This window comes from Cornus florida, unplaced genomic scaffold (genome assembly GCF_030987335.1).
Source record: "Cornus florida cultivar Cherokee Brave unplaced genomic scaffold, ASM3098733v1 CherokeeBrave_3.0.0_Hap2_Chr01, whole genome shotgun sequence".
NCBI lineage: Eukaryota > Viridiplantae > Streptophyta > Magnoliopsida > Cornales > Cornaceae > Cornus > Cornus florida.
In genome coordinates, this window is record NW_026775571.1 from 57,498,464 (window position 1) to 57,515,506 (window position 17,043).

A 17,043-nucleotide genomic window follows, 5' to 3' on the forward strand; every position below is an offset into this window, starting at 1 on the left:
TATCTTGCAAAAATCTAGAATTTTATTTATTTTTTATTCCATACCTGCATACAAGCCATTACATCTCAAGATTAAGCAACTTTCGCCTCCAAAAACTTTGAAATCATATATGATCTTATTACATGCCATACTCTTCTACTTCTCTAGACACGTATCTCTCTCCGGCTGACAAAATCCGAACATGAACCGAACATTATACACTCCCAAAACCAGACCACACAGTATTTGCGCACAGTTGCAGGCATATCTTTTATTAAGCTTTCCACGAGGACAAGGGTGGAGTGTCTGAGTTCTCCCAAGTAGTCATCGACGGCCCATATCTCTCGCCCTTAACTGCATCAGCTGAAGCAATGGCTGCGAGTTCTGCCATTTCTTCTGGTGTTAGTTTTACAGACAATGCCCCGATGTTCTGCTTGAGGTTCTCAATCTTGGTAGTACCCGGTATCGGACAAACGTCGTTTCCTTGGTGATGGACCCAGGCCAATGCTAGCTGGGATGTGGTGCATTGCTTTCTTGCTGCCATTTCACTAACCCGCTCAAATAGATTTTTGTTATGTTCAAGATTCTCACCTTGGAACCTGGGGTTATACTACAAAACAGAGATGTCAGCATCAAAACTGCATACTCACATACACAAAAGAACCGAGCACATAACATTAATTAACACAGTATATATGTTTCCTAGTCATGCTGTGTCTTTCCAACAGATCAAGCAAAAACGTTATTTACACAACAAAAATTTAATGAAAAATGTTATTTATTAGATGGATCAGCAAATTCAATGGAAAGGAATTAAAATTAGATTGCTTTCTTCATTTTGTTGAACATTGACAGATAATCAAACTTCTTGTCAAAATGCAAAAGAAGGTCGAGTAGTCTGAAACCAATCATTAACATCAAATTCTTCTAATAGCAAATACAACCCGAGGGAAAACCAATACCAGGTGATCTACACAACATTGAGTTTCAGATAGATGAAACGAGAAAAAAGAGTAAGAGGTGCACGAACGTAACCTTGGGCTCTAATCTAGACTTATAGAGGGGTGAATAGGTCTTGTTAGCTAAATTAACTAATTTTAGCAAATTTTTGAATTTTTTGTTGATTTAACAACTATTCAAAAATTTAAGTACCAAACAAATTAACAGTCTCCTCACTCCATCACGCATCCAATCACATAAACAATTCATATGTAAATAAATGTAGCTTTTCGTGGGATGCTTTTTCCGTTTGAACGCCTTTTATACAATCTTACTTAACAAAAAAGTATGTGAATAAATGCAGTAAAGTTAGAAACACAAATGGATACAGGGATTTTTTTTACGTAGAAACTCCAAAGGAAAAAAACACGAGACCTAATCCAGACAGATCAAATTCACTATGGGGGAGAGACTTACACTACTAGGTTAACAATTCTTAATCCTTGGAACTCCTAGTTACCTCTTGACACAAACTGATCTACCAAAATATCCACTTGAATCTCCACTGTATCAGCAGTTCTGCTCCTCACAGGACCTGCTTCTTAAATGCAGTAAAGGTAGAAATACAACGGATACTCATCTCTGCTTTCTCTCTCTATAAACCACAACATCATGATGACATTTATTCAGGACATGGTTCCTGATATTTACAAAAAAGATGATCATGACATCAGAAAATTTATGCCTGGTTGAGAAGTGAATATATTTCTTTAAAAGGTATTGAAAGAACTATATTTGATAGACCCATTGAGCTTTGTAATAAATTGTGAAACCCAAAATGCATGTGTTATACATAGACAAACCTTTCGGAAGTCACCGTTCGATAAGTTCTCCACCAACTTTGGACCAGATGAAAAGAATCCCCGTCCTAGAGGACTGTACGCAACAATCCCAATGCCAAGTTCCCTGAATAATCATAAGAGGAATAAACTTAGGACTTGAAACACTTATCACTCCCTAAGGCCTAAACAGATAAATTAGAACAAAAGATGTCTCGCCTGCAAGTAGGAATTATTTCTTCCTCTACATCTCTTGCCCACAGAGACCACTCCAGCTGCACAGCTGTTATCGGATGAACAGCATGCGCCCTTCTGATCGTTGAAGCTGAGGCCTCGGATATACCTATATATTTTATTTTACCCTCTTCAACCAGTTTCTTGAGTTCTCCCATCTTGCAAAAAGACATTTCAAAAAGGATTAAGAAAAGGTGAATTAGAAGCTTGTTCAAAAAAAAAAAAAAAAAAAAAAAAGGAGGCATCTTTTAAAACTAGGTAACTACATTAAGATTGAATGCCTTCTGCTTATAATTAAAGAAAATGATTGAATGTGTTAATGTGATAATATTTTTGGATAAGTACTGTGTTCATGATAAATGATCTCTACCCAATGCTAATTTTTCTTTTCCAGGGGTCGGAACAATGTGAACTACCATAAAAAAGTGGACCATGGTGGTTATTACAAAATATGGAAAATTTTCTCTTGCACAGTCGGAACAATTCTGATCATAATGAATTTAATTCCAAGGTGAATCCAAGTGTAGACATGATTACATATAGTTGGAGTTGGTGACCTAGAAAATGTAATTTTTTTTAGTCGAGGCAAAATACCTCTCTTTTTATATCTAATAATATAGGACAGCACAATAACAATCAGAATATGAGGAGGTATATGGAAGCAAATTCTACGAGTGGGTACTGAGATATGTTACAAAATCAAAAGAACAAATCTATTATGAGGGTGCTCTCACTGTTAGCTCACGCCTTCAATCGTACCCTCGAGGTCTCTCGAATGGCATTGATGTAGAAATCTTAAAATCAACTTAGTCACCATAGTGGGAGTGATGAGTAACTGTTTGAATACATGTAATTGGTTAGATTCATGCTCTTGAAGCCTATACTAAATTTATGCACTGAATTAACCCCAAGGGGTTGGCTCAGGTGGGTAAGTCACTTGATCCTGGTGCAAACATTTTTATGTAGGCAATTCATATTATTATTATTATTATTATTATTATTATTTTTTTTTGAAGAATAACAATTCGTTGTCTTTCATTTTGCACAATAATGACTTAAAGAATAGCAATTCCTTGCTTTCATTTGCACAATGGTTAAATAATTGCTTACCTATCATTTCCTAAACATGGTAAAAAGAAAAAAACCAGATGAATCCTAATGTACATTAAAATTAATTATTTAAACCAGATGAAAAAAACCAGATAAAAAACCATATGTTTACAGAGAGGGAGGAAGAGGCAAAAGGGGGCTAACCGTGACTTCGATAGGGATTCGAGTGTCGATGCGATGCTGGTAATAGAGATCGATGCAATCGATGTCGAGCCTCTTCAAACTGGCTTCACAAGCAGCTCTCACATAGGCCGGATCGCCATTGATTAAGGTATTCCCATCCAGAAATCTGATGCCGAACTTGGTGGCCAATTCCACTTTCTCTCTCATCCCTCCCTTCAATGCCTGCGCCAATCAAACATCAAATTGTTCACATTTGGTGATTTGATTTGCATTTTCTCGCACTGGAAAAAATGGTGTATTCAAGCAAACTAGAAAAGGTGTCGTACCTTGCCGATGAGAATTTCGTTGGTGTGAGGGCCGTAGAGGTCTGAGGTGTCGAGGTGGGTGACGCCGGCGTTAACGGCGTGGTGGATGAGGGCGATCATGTCCTGGTCGGGCTTCGGAGGACCGTAGGCGGCGGACATGCCCATACAGCCCAGTCCCTGAGCTGATACCTCTAGACCTTGTGTACCCAGCTTAATTCTTCTCACTGTAGCCATCTCTCTCTGTTGTTGCTTTCTGTGTTCTCTGTGTGCGTGGGTAGGGGCTAGAGAGAGAAAGAGAAGTGTATTTATAGAGAGAGAAAGCAGAAATGAGTTGCCAACTTGCTCCACTGTACGGAGCTAGCAGGTACTGGCCGCCTACCGTTGTGCTGACGTAAGCACTTTCGTTACAAAACAATACAGTTAAAAATAAGGGGAAAAATCACAAAAAGGCCCCTATACTATTAAATCGGTGCAAAAAAATCCCACTAAATTTAAAAACTCTCTAAAACTAAAAAAAAATGTTATCAAGTTGCCCCAAATAAGTATAAAATGACAAAAGTATCCTTATAATTTAATTATTAAATTTAAAACTTATAATATTATTGTAAGATTACAAAAATACCGCTCACCTCTTTCTAAAACTCTCACCACACCCATTGCTTGGAGAATTTATTTATAATATTATTGTAAGATTACTCCTTATATATTTTAATTTAATAATACAGGAGAATTTTGTTATTTTTTTCCTAAAAATAATTTTTTAAAAGTGAACAAGAAACTAATTTTTAAAAATATTAAAATATATAAGTTGTAATTTATTATTAATTTTATTACTACCATATTTTTGTGGTGCGAGGTAAGCCCTTACGTCAGGTTAAAATTGTGAGGAAATCCCTTACGTCAGCACAACAGTAAGCTTTTTTTATCTCTCATGTACCAACTCCCTCCGCCCAGCACACTGGAGGAGTCACAGCGTTCTCCTCTCTCCCTCCAACACTTCCCGATTACACCTTCCCGCCTCTATATACACACTCACGTACATAGAGATGCAATGATTTGTATTATTGTAAATGGTTGATTTATTATAGATTGAATCTGATCAATGCACTCGCCGATTAACAATTAAAATTTTTTTTTCGGTGATTGAACCGGATAAATTGCAATGAACTAACATAATTCAGGAGTTAATTGTATTTTTTTATAGTCCAGGAGAGTGAATTGCATTTTGGCTAATAGCTGAGGTGGTCTACCCTTTTTTGTTTTTTTTACTACCATTTTTTTGTGGTGCGAGGTAAGCCCTTACGTCAGCTCAAAATTGTGAGGAAATCCCTTACGTCAGCACAACAGTAAGCTTTTTTATCTTTCATGTACCAACTCCCTCCGCCCAACACAGTGGAGGAGTCACTGCCTTCTCTCTCCTCTCTCTCTCTCTCCAACACTCCCAGATAACACCTTCCCGCCTCTATATACACACACTCACATACATAGAGATGCACACAGAAGTCTAGATCAACAAAGAAAACAACAACGTAACAGAGAGATGGCAACAGTGAAGAGGATCAAGTTGGGTTCACAAGGTCTAGAGGTATCAGCTCAGGGACTGGGCTGTATGGGCATGTCCGCCGCCTACGGTCCTCCGAAGCCCGACCAGGACATGATCGCCCTCATCCACCACGCCGTCAACGCCGGCGTCACCCACCTCGACACCTCAGACCTCTACGGCCCTCACACCAACGAAATTCTCATCGGCAAGGTACGACACCTTTTCCAATTTTGCTTGAATTATGTAGATGATCACCAAATGTGAACAATTTAGGGTTTGATTGGCGCAGGCATTGAAGGGAGGGATGAGAGAGAAGGTGGAATTGGCAACGAAGTTCGGGATCAGCCTTGTGGATGGGAAGAGGGAAATAAAGGGCGATCCTGCCTATGTAAGAGCTGCTTGTGAAGCCAGCTTGAAGAGGCTTGACATCGATTGCATTGATCTCTATTACCAGCATCGAATCGACACTCGCCTCCCCATTGAAGTCACGGTTAGCCCCTTTTGGCCTCTCTCTCTATATATATTATATGTATCATAGAAATGATAAATATTGGTCATGTATTGAATTCATCTAATTATTTGTTTTTCCTATTCTTAGGGGATGATAAGCAATTATTTGACTATTGTGCAAATGGAAGACTAGGAATAGATGTTGTATAACTTCATTTTTTAATATCTCCTGGTTATTTTTGGGATTATGATGCCACATTGCTTAAAATCATCTTATTTGGGTCATTCATTGTTTTTTTTCTCCTTTCCTCCCTCCATTTCCCTTTGTGGTAGGTAACCTTTTGGGAATACACACTCTGCCCCAGTTTATATCCCTCATTCTGAATTGGGTAAACCTATCATGAGGGCACACTTGATGGAAATAAGAGGGCTAGAATAAATTGGAATTTGGAGAGAAATAGAGAGGGAGAAACACTTGAAAAGTTCTTTTATTCCACTTCAGAAATATGGCTAGAGTACATAAGTTTTATAGGCTTCGAAAAGTATGTATCTAACACATTATATGTATTCAAACATTTCTACCATTATTCCCACTACGTTGACTGTTTGACAAGTACAGACTCTCACTGTTGCACTAAGATGAATTTTGGGCATATACTAATTCCCACTAAGATGACTTCAAGATTTCTATATAAATCCATTCATTGTCCAACGTGAACCATTCAAATACCATGCATGTAGAATGGACTATAAGTTTTAGAAAATAAAATCAAGATCAATTTTAAACGCCCCCCTTAAACTTGATTTTGTTATTCAAAGTCAACTCCTTAGCCTACAATCCACATCAAACATGATAGCCAACGCTTGGGAAAAATATCGATAATCTGATCTTGAGATGAAATTGTGCTCCCACCTCCATTTTATCTACAATCTTTGTAGCCATTTCCATTCATGTGTAGGGCTTGTCAAAGATCTTTACATGTTTGTATAATATCCTTACATGATCATGTATCATTTTCTTCTTCACATGAGCACACCAATGGTTTTCCTTCATGAATTTTCCTTACCTTTTGAACTTCACTTGTGCTTTTTGATTTCTCTTTTTCTACGTTCATCCTACATATATCAATTACAAAGTACTCCATACCAATTTAAAAATTAGAATAACAATTTGAGAAATCTATACTACCTTGATGTTCACTCTTACTCTCACACTTGAATGGAATAACTTCACCGTAATAAGTTCATAAATCCCTATAACAATATGACCGCTCATAGTTTTCTTTCATTTTGGTTAGTGTATATGATCATTTTTGCATATTTAGTTTTCCTCTTCCTTTTTGTTCACCATTTCAAGTTGTCTTTCAAATTTTGCATCTTTAGTTTCATCAACTTCATGCATATAAAACTCATCCCCGTACTCCATGGGTAGATTCAAGAATGTCATAATCTTCCTTTGTAAACTCACTTTCTCAAAGCTTTGTATCCAATACTCCATAGGTAATGATCAACGTTTATGACTAGAGATATTTGTCTCCAGCATCTTCCAAACATGACTTGGAGATTTGGACTCTCTAATATGCTTCCAAGTTTCTTGATGTATTGCCTTTTTACCAAAGTGCAAGAAGTCTGTTGGACATGCAATTTTTAACTATTGTCCAACATTTTCCCACAAATCACATGCTTTGAGATGTGAAGTGATGAAAATCTTCGTCTTTAATAGATTTTGTCCTCTTCTTCTTTAAGGATATATATTTTGTCCTTTAAAATGCTAAACCTTTCAGGATCATTGGGGCTATAATATATTGAGGTCTTCAGGATCATCTGGCTCTAACAGCACTTTGTTAGAAAATAAGAGGGATAGAATAAGAAATTGATATTGGGAGAGAAGGGGAGAGAGAGAAACACTTAGAAGCCACTTCATAAAAATGGGCTATAATAACTTTGTATAGGGTTGAGAGCATGTATCTAACCAATTATACGTATTCAAACAGTTACTCATCACTCCCACTGTGATGACTTTTGGGACATTGACAAACTCCTACTATGTTGATTTAAAGATTTCTACATCAATGCATTCAATTTACATGACCCTTGAGGGTTCGATTGAAGACATGAGCTAGCAGTGAGAGTGTTGTGTATTCTCTTGGGAGCGCTCCCCTTTTGTGTGCATTTAACGAATTCTTACTTATCAAAAAAAAAAAAAAAAAATGCTAACAGTGAGAGTGGCCCTCAGAATAGATTTGTTCTTTCGATTTTGTAGCACATCTCATCACCCACTCATATAATTTGCTTCCATATACCTCCTCGTATTCTGACTGTTATTGTGCTGTCCTATATTTCGCCACAAGACTAAAAAAGTGACGTTTTCTAGGTCACCAAGTCCAACTATATGTAATTGTGTCTACACTTAGATTCACCTTGGAATAAACATCATTATGATTGGAATTGTTCTTATTGTGTAAGAGGGTTTTTTTTTTTCATATTTTTTAATAACCACTATGGTCCACTTTTTATAGTAGTTCAAATTGTACCAACCTATGGGAAAGAAAAATTAGCATTTGGTAGAGATCATTTATCATGAACACAAGCAACTTGGATTTGACGTCATTATAATAGGAATTGTCCTGATCATGTAAGAGAAAATTTCCCATATCTTGTATAACCACCATGGTTCATTTTTTTAATTGTAGTTTAAATTGTTCCAACAAATGGAAAACAAAAATAGCATTTGGTAGAGAGCATTTATCATGCACACGTTACTTATAAAAAAATACTGTCACGAACACATGCAATCATTTTCTTAAGCAGAAGGCATTCCATCTTAAGGTAGTTACCTAGTTTTAAAAGTTGTTTTGTTACACTAACAAATCGTGTGGCAGAGTCATAGAAATTTTATCTGTTTCTCTTACATGTTATGTCTACATAATTTGAGTATCTCCAATAATATTCCTGAAATCCTTTTTGGAATGTCCTTTGCAAGATGGGAGAGCTCAGGAAACTGGTTGAAGAGGGTAAAATAAAATATATAGGTCTATCTGAGGCGTCAGCTTCAACGATCAGAAGGGCGCATGCTGTTCATCCGGTAACAGCTGTACAGCTGGAGTGGTCCTTGTGGTCAAGAGATGCGGAGAAAGAAATAATTCCTACTTGCAGGTGAGACATCTTTTGTTCTAATTTATCCGTTTAGGGAGTGACAAGTGTTTCATGGTCCTAAGTTTTTTCCCCTTGTGATTATTCAGGGAACTTGGCATTGGGATTGTTGCATACTGTCCTCTAGGAAGCGGATTCTTTTCATCTGGTCCAAAGTTGGTGGAGAACTTGTCAAATGAGGACATCCGAAAGGTTTGTCAGTATAACACATGCATTTTGGGTTCCAAAATTTATTATAGAGCTCAATAGGTATATAAAATTTGCTTCTTTCAATACCTTTTAAAGAAATATATTCACTTCTAAAGAAGGCATAAATTTTCTAATGTCATAATGATTTTTTTTTTCGTTGTAAATATCAAGAACCATGTCCTGAATTAATGTCATGATGGCGTTGTGGATTACTAATTAATCGATATTACGAAGCTTAGAAAGTTTTCCTAATTGACCACCTGGTAACGTTCGATTGGTAGTTGACATCCCAGAAGCTACTTATTGGCCAGAATCCTTCCTGTAGTTGTTATCATGTATAAAATCAGTTGTTCCTCCACTAGCCTTTTAACTTTGGGGTTGTTCATGCTCTGTTCAGAATTGAGTATGGATGACGATGATCTGTAAAATTATTTTTTCATTATATCATATACATTACAAGGTTCTTCACAATCAATGCTTCATGCTCATTAAGGGCATCAATGCTATGATATGCAGCATGAGATCTAGATGCCATATAAAGAACTTAAAATTTTCCCTTCTATATTTCAGTTGTACTTGGACCCAAGGAAACCACAACCTCCATTTCCATGAAAACTTCATAATATGTAGTCAACATCATCCGGTTACATAGCAGTTTTCAATGAAAACTTCATCACGAATAACGATTTTCTGTACTTTAAAAGGTAGCGCCAATATATATATATATGCCGAAAATTATTAGCAAGCATTATTTATTTTCTAGTTATAATACCCCGTTGTCTCGTGGAGCCAAATTCTGAATTACAGGGTACGCACTTTGTTAGGCAATAGGACTTAGGTTAGCAAATTTAGTGCCTAAAACTTGAGGTTTGCATGTGTGTATAATCATACAAACAGCAACATCTACAGAATTTTCATACACATTGACGAGGTTCATTTGCATCGTATGAGTTAAAAATAATAGGAACTTCATTGCACTGCTTGCTTTCGAAATAAACCTAGATATGCTACATATATTTTCTGCGAGCATAGAGAGTTCATTCTAGTAATCCTTTGCTAGGGTTTTTAGGTTATTTCATATTCATCATTCATTTAAATTGGTGGGTATGCATATGCGGTGTTGATCCTCTATAGTTGTTGCACATATATTTGATCCGACACCAAGCAAAAAGCAACCCTTCAGAATGACTGATTGGATGACTGAACTAGAGATCAAAGTGCTTAAGCAGCAGCTCCAGTGAGGAGCAGATCTGTTGACAAATCGGACTATGTGCTTGGAGGTTCAAGTGGATATTTTGGTAGATGAGTTTGTGTCAAGAGGTAACTAGGAGTTCCAAGGACTGAGAACTGTTAACCTAGTGTAAATCTCTTCCCTATATTGAATTTGATATGTCAACATTAAGGCTCGTGGTTTTTTCTTTTGGAGTTTCTACGTAAAAAAGATCTCTGTATCCATTATGTTTTTACTTTTACTGCATTTATTTACTTATTAATTGTTTATGTGATTGGATGACCGATGGATTGAGGAGATTGTATTCAAACATTCAATCTTTAGTCATTAAAATACTCTTCGCGACTTCATAGGGAACTCAAATAAGTTAAGGTAAAAACTCTCATTTTCTTTCAAAGATTGAATCTTTATACATTAAAAAGGTTTATTGACATAATAGGTACCTTGATTGAGGTAATTTCATTCAAAGATTCAATCTTTAATCATTAAAACACTCTTCGTGACGTCAAAGAGAACTCAAATAAGTTTAACTCAAAACTCTTATTTTCTTCCAAAAATTCAATCTTCATACATTAAAATGGTCTAGTGACATAATAGGTACCTTGATTGAGGTATTTTCATTCAAAGATTCAATCTTTATTCATTAATCATAACTTATTCAGCCATCTCTAGGTTACGATCACCTGGTATTGGTTTTCCTTGGTATTGGTTTTCCTTTGGGTTGTATTTGCTATTACAAGAACTTGATGTAATGATTGGTAGACTACTCAACCTTCTTTTGCAATTTGGCAATTTGACAACAAGAAGTTTGATTCTCTGTCAGTGTTCAACAAAAATGAAGAAAGTAAACTAATTTGAATTTCTATTTAGCTCTTCCATGGAATATGCGGATCCTTCTAATAGTAATGGGTAACATTCTTCATAAAATGCAAATAATTTGATTACAATTGTTGGGAGTTTTATATTGAACTTATATTTGATAGTTTTCCCAGTTATCAAGCATCTATTTCCTCCTCCAATGTTGCTTGATCTATTGGAAACACAGAACATGACTAGGAAACATATATATACTGTGTTAATTATATCAAATCATGTATAATTAATGTTTATGTGCTTGGTTCTTTTGTATATGTGAGTATGCATTTCTGATGCTGACATCTCTGTCTTGTAGCATCTTCCGAGGTTCCAAGCTGAGAATCTTGTGCATAACAAAAATATATTCGAGCGGGTTTGTGAAATGGCAGCAAGGAAGCAATGCGCCACATCCCAGCTAGCATTGGCCTGGGTCCATCACCAAGGGAATGACGTGTGTCCGATACCCGGTACCACCAAGATTGAGAACCTCAAGCAGAACATCGGGGCATTGTCTGTAAAACTAACACCTGAAGAAATGGCAGAACTCGAAGCCATTGCTTCAGCTGATGCAGTTAAGGGGGATAGATATCCGTCCAAGGTGGCTACTTGGGAGAATTCAGACACTCCACCCTTGTCCTCATGGAATGCTTAGTAATGACATGCCTGCAACTCTGCAAATAGTGTCTCCATGGTTCAAGAACAACTGTGTGGTTGATCTGCTTTGGGACTTGGGAGTGTATTAAAAATGTGACTGGTTCCTGCATTGCCTCGTATAATTCTGATTTTATGAAGAAAATAGGAGTCTACGAAGTAGAAGAGTCTTTGGCTTGTAATAGTATATCATACATGATTGTAAAGTTGCTTAATCTGGAGAAATAATGGCATGTATTCTGGTATGGAATAAAAAAATAAATAAAATTCTAGATTTTGTCAATTTTACAAAATAGTGTGTATGGCAGAATGAAAAAATATATTGAATGATGCGTCATTTTAGGGTCTTTTGATTTTTTCGATCACCCCAACTGTAGGAATGTCTTTAATTTAAACAAATTTATAGGGTTTTTTTTTTTGTAATTTAAAGAGGTTTGTTGCAATAAGTCAATATATATATATATATATATATATATTGGGCGGGGGGTTGGGTTTACATTTAACCTTAAAATAAAAATCACACAGTTGTGTCAGTTCACAAAAAATATCAAAATTTAAATAAATAGCAGTAATTAGATTCGAATAGAACCTTAGTTAGCTAATCTGCTTACAAAAGTATCTTTCATGTTTTAAGCAAAGTTGAGGCGGTTAGTAAAAAGAGTAGGTGGAGAAAACACACCTCTACTACACGAGAAATTATTGGCAGCAACTGAGGTTCCACGTCACTTTGCTGACATGGCATCACAAGCCAATATAATTGAGTCTTGTTACACAGCTGTATTTCTCACCTGTTCTCTTTCTCTCACCGCAAGTCGCAGACCCAAAATTCCCCTTCTTCCCCTTCACTCACCGGCGGGCGAAGAACCGGCTGTCCAAGCCACCATCAAATTTTGTTGTTTTCAGGCCCTTGTGTCACTGTCGTCCAATTTGAACTTGTGATGCCATGTCAGCAAAGTGAGAGAAAGAGAACAGGGTGAGAAATACAGCTGTGCAGCAAGACTCAATTCTATTGGCTTGTGATGCCATGTCAGCAAAGTAACGATACTGCCAATAATTTCTCCTACTACACTAACAATGTGCATCACACTCCTAGAGTGCACAAAACACCCCCAAAATTATCAATTTAGTACAAATAATTCCCAACCGAAATGAAGTGTTCAAATTACACATTTTATATATTATTTAAAGAATGTCATATTGTGAAATGACGAAAAAGGCCAAAAGTTTTAAAAGAGTGGAAAACATACCTCTACTGGGCTTAACGGGTGTCTTACACCCTCACGTGCACACTCCCAAAGTACTGATTTGGTGCGAATAAGCCCCAGCTCACATAATATATATTTTACATATTATTTAAAACATATCATTTTGTGATACACATACAATGATATGTAATATGTGTATACATCGTTTGATTTATACATGTATAAATTTGGAGAATACGAGTTTATAAACAAAATATTATTAAAACATATATGAGCACAAGAAACAAAAGATGATGAGATACATACATTTTAAATTTTATTTTATATATATTTTTATTCATTTATTATAGTGTGTGTTATTTTTGGGAAATATAGAGAAAAGAAACTAAAGTTATAGAGGAAATATATATATATATATATATATATATAGAAAACCTTTAAAAGTGTATTAAATATAATTGACATACACATAGCATACCTCTACATGAGAATATATATCATACACTATGAGACTATATATAACACACGCCTCATTATTACTGTTTTCATCAAAATTTTGAGCTCAAATTAGAAGATAAAGAGCAAAAAGTTATGGGCGGTTCTAGAAACGGGCTTCACACACATATGAAAACTAATTGATTTTTATTTGTGCAAATGAGATGGTTGAATATATTATCAAACAAACTTTTATGAAGCCAAAAGAGTAAATTAAACAAATCGTCGCCACCTTTTTCTGGCTGGTGAGCTCCTCTAAGGCTAAGGCACATCTTATATGAGCTAGATCTACTCTAAAGTTTTTCCTTCCAATAGGCCAAAAGGAATGGTTGAAACTTAAACACGGTAATAAGTGGCATGAAGGCCATACACTGTGTGGTAGTCTCATCCTATTGAATCAAATGAAGAACAGAATGATGAGGGGTTAACAGCTATTCGAATACCATTCAAGTTGATTTACAATCAATCTCGGATATCTATAGGAGGATAGACTTTTGACCAATTAGAGGTGCTAATCCTACCATGCAGTAGCATCATTTAAGGGCATTTTGGACAATTTAGAAAATTTCAAAACTTGTAGGAGGATAGACTTTTGACCAATTAGAGGTGCTAATCCTACCAGTAGCATCATTTAAAGGCATTTTGGACAATTTAGAAAATTTCAAAACTTATAGGAGGATAGACTTTTGACCAATTAGAGGTGCTAATCCTACCCTGCAGTAGCATCATTTAAGGGCATTTTGGACAATTTAGAAAATTTCCAAACTTTGGTTCAAAAGTGAAATTTTTTAAAACTTTGGAGTTCTAGCATTCACATGCATTGTAGATAGGCATTCTCACAAGAATCGTGCATTGAAATACTCAAAAATTGAAAGAAAATAAAATTTTACATCACACTTCAAATTCAAATTCCAAAAACTCATTTTCAACTTTTGAAAACCAATAACTTATTCACAAATGAAATTTCCAACTTTCAAAGATCATTTTTTCAAAATTTTGCACCTTAACCATGAGCATACATCAAATAAAGTTTAAAAACTTGCAAAAAGTTCCATTTCAAAACACATTCATGCATTAAGACTTGACTTTTCATTTTCAAGACTTAAGAACAAGTTTTCGACTTCAAGTCACACATTTATGCATTTAAAACAACTTAGACAAATCATCCATGCAACTCCACACTTAGGTTTAACAAATGAAATGTTTGTAAGATTTATGTACCGTACGCAAAGTAAAAGCAACAAAAAGCAGGGAAAGAGTTCACGCTGCCACTTCTACTCTTTCAACAGTTGTCAACCTTCTCTGGATTCCTCGTGATTTTCAACCCTGAAAGAAAATATTAAGATAAACAATAATTGTAACTCCTCAAATATACGAATATGAAACTGTAATTGACCGACAAAATTTTAAGTTTATGCTACCTACTAATACCGTAGTGATGCTATAGGGGTTCGTTAAATGCAGGATCCGCGATACGATAGAACCCAGGCATATACAACGTATAAGAATTAAAATAAAATACATTTTTGTCCAAGACTTGGGTATGCCATACTCCATCACCCATACCCAACAATATTTATCGCCCAAAATACCAGCAATTAGAGACAGTGAATCTTGAAACTTAACAACATTAACACTTCCCTCCGCGTACGCACGAAAAATGATTCCGGGCACCATGATCTCGCGAAATACCTCATCACCCATGTGGAATGACACGATCAAGTGGAAGACATTGTTGGGGCTTTTCCGATCGTGAGCAAGCCAATGTGAAGCCCCGTTGAGATAAACCTGTGGAGACCTCTCGTGGATGTTATGTGAAAGACCCAAATGGGTGATGTCCCGCTGTAACAAGGTTCATTTTGTCCCACATCAGAATCGGATGGGAAAGAGATTGAGTATAAATGGGTGGTATACAGCCTTACCTAATCGTTCGAGCTTTTGGTTAAATGGACAAGCGCCCACCCGTTACAATTGGTATCAGAGCCAAACCCGTAGTCCGGAAGGCGTCCGGCTAAGTCTACCCGGTAGGCAGGTGGCCCAACCGCAACGAGGAGTTGTGAGTTTGGGTGGGGAGAAGGTCATGTCCCTGTGCTCAGACTGAAAATGTCAACCTCCGGAGGATTTCCAAAACCCATATCGGCAATATACACAATCCTGACAACCTTGTAGTCATCAGTCTCGGCAATATACACAATCCTGACAACCTTGTAGTCATCAGTCACGGAATCGAACCCGAATCCAATGCTGTGCATATGCCGACCGTGTGATCGAGAGGTGACCCGCAATGGCGGGAGATCCATCCTCTTCTGAATCGATAGATTCCATAGAAAAAGCTTCTCCTTGTAGCTGTGCAAATCTTCGGAAAGGCACAGTAAGCCATGGCAGCTACCAATTATCCTCAAATTTAGGTCCCTGCAGCTCTTCAGTGGACCCTCGAGCTCCCCATATGCGTTTTCGAAATTGGAATTTATCACTGTGTAAAGCATGCTCTTGCCGTTACCGGTTCGAATTAGTGTAAGGTTGTTGTCGCTGTTCGCGGACGATCGATTGACCTGTGTGGTGATGAAATTAGGGTTTGTGATCAAAGAGTACCATAATTTGCAGACACAAGCGCACCGACCGAGGGTTTTGATGGGTAGTCCGGTGAAGACGTCGATCAAAAGGTCTTTAGGTAGGAAATCTGACATTTTCTTTCAATTCGTGACTGGAAATGAACAAAGAAAACCCTAAACTTGCTTTTAGTTTGCAAAACAAGAATTACAGACCTTGGCGATGGAAACTGAAAGATAAGGGTTTTGAGCTTTGGATTCTTGCAGACAGATAGTTAAAAAGAAATATATGGGTTTTGAACTTCTGATTCTTGTAGATTTTGTAGTTTGCAGTTGCAGAGAGAGAGAGAGAGAGAGAGAGAGAGGGCAAGTTCAGAGTCCAGAACGACAGTAGAGATGGAGGCGACTGGGGAGGCTGAAATGATTTGCAAATGTAAGAAATGATATGCATGCATCCTTGGTCGACCTGAAAAAAAGTGCACCTTTGTAACATAAGAAATAAATGGAGTCTATGTGCCTTTTTAGTAGTAGCTACTGTGAGCTGATCATATAGCATGAAAGTGAATACGGCTTAGCCTTTGATGGGACCAACCATGATATTATATTGCTTCTTAATTTCATACCATAGTTTTGCATACAAAGTTTTTTTTTGAATGGTAAAATAAATACACATACTTATTTTACGAGATTCGAACTACTTCTTCTTCTCCTTCTTCTTTTTCTTTTTTTTTTTTAAGATAAAAAAATTATACCATTAAATCAAAGGCCATTTGCATACAAAGTTACAAATAGAAGGCTATAAGGCTGGATATAGTAAAAGAAGGATTCAAGGACTTATAATTTTTTTTAGGGCAAATTACACAAATATCTACGAGGTTTTTATATTATGCATATAAATAAAGTTATAGCACTATTATACAAAGATCTATATTGATCATTTGATCACAAAAAATTAATATAAATTTACACTTTTGATCTTAAAATTAAATTATTTATTTTTAATATTTTTAAAATTAATTTACTCATAAATTTTTCGTATAAGTTATTTTATATGTCTGATATGTTCGACTTTAATCTCGATTTATGTCTTTACCAAATACTGAAAAAATAAATATATATATATATATATATATATATATATATATATATATTTTACTTAAAAATAAAAAAAAATTAAAATAATATTTTACGTC

General features: G+C 36.1%; 3 protein-coding genes across 4 annotated transcripts; 1 reads left to right on the plus strand and 2 right to left on the minus strand.

Moving 5' to 3' along the window:
• LOC132297907 (probable aldo-keto reductase 2) lies at positions 1–3,841 on the minus strand. 2 transcript variants are annotated; one of them, XM_059794945.1, is made up of 5 exons: positions 3,551–3,841; positions 3,246–3,446; positions 1,977–2,149; positions 1,782–1,884; positions 1–589 (listed from the first exon to the last, which is right to left on the minus strand). In XM_059794945.1, the coding sequence occupies exons 1-5, from the start codon at positions 3,761–3,763 to the stop codon at positions 254–256; spliced, it is 1,026 nt and encodes a 341-aa protein (XP_059650928.1). In that variant the 5' UTR covers positions 3,764–3,841; the 3' UTR covers positions 1–253. The 2 variants fall into 2 exon arrangements, with proteins under 2 accessions (XP_059650928.1, XP_059650927.1); XM_059794944.1 differs by lacking the exon at positions 1–589 and adding an exon at positions 1,254–1,618 and having other exon boundaries at positions 3,551–3,831.
• A 1,055-nt stretch (positions 3,842–4,896) lies between these two features.
• Positions 4,897–11,894, plus strand: LOC132297891 (probable aldo-keto reductase 2). The gene is made up of 5 exons (XM_059794943.1): positions 4,897–5,282; positions 5,362–5,562; positions 8,506–8,678; positions 8,765–8,867; positions 11,267–11,894. Exons 1-5 carry the CDS (start codon positions 5,070–5,072, stop codon positions 11,600–11,602), a joined length of 1,026 nt encoding a protein of 341 aa, XP_059650926.1. The 5' UTR covers positions 4,897–5,069; the 3' UTR covers positions 11,603–11,894.
• Positions 11,895–15,379: 3,485 nt separating this feature from the next.
• On the minus strand, positions 15,380–16,454 carry LOC132272786 (F-box protein CPR1-like). The gene is made up of 2 exons (XM_059773881.1): positions 15,506–16,454; positions 15,380–15,463 (listed from the first exon to the last, which is right to left on the minus strand). Exons 1-2 carry the CDS (start codon positions 15,986–15,988, stop codon positions 15,380–15,382), a joined length of 567 nt encoding a protein of 188 aa, XP_059629864.1. The 5' UTR covers positions 15,989–16,454.
• Positions 16,455–17,043: the final 589 nt, after the last annotated feature.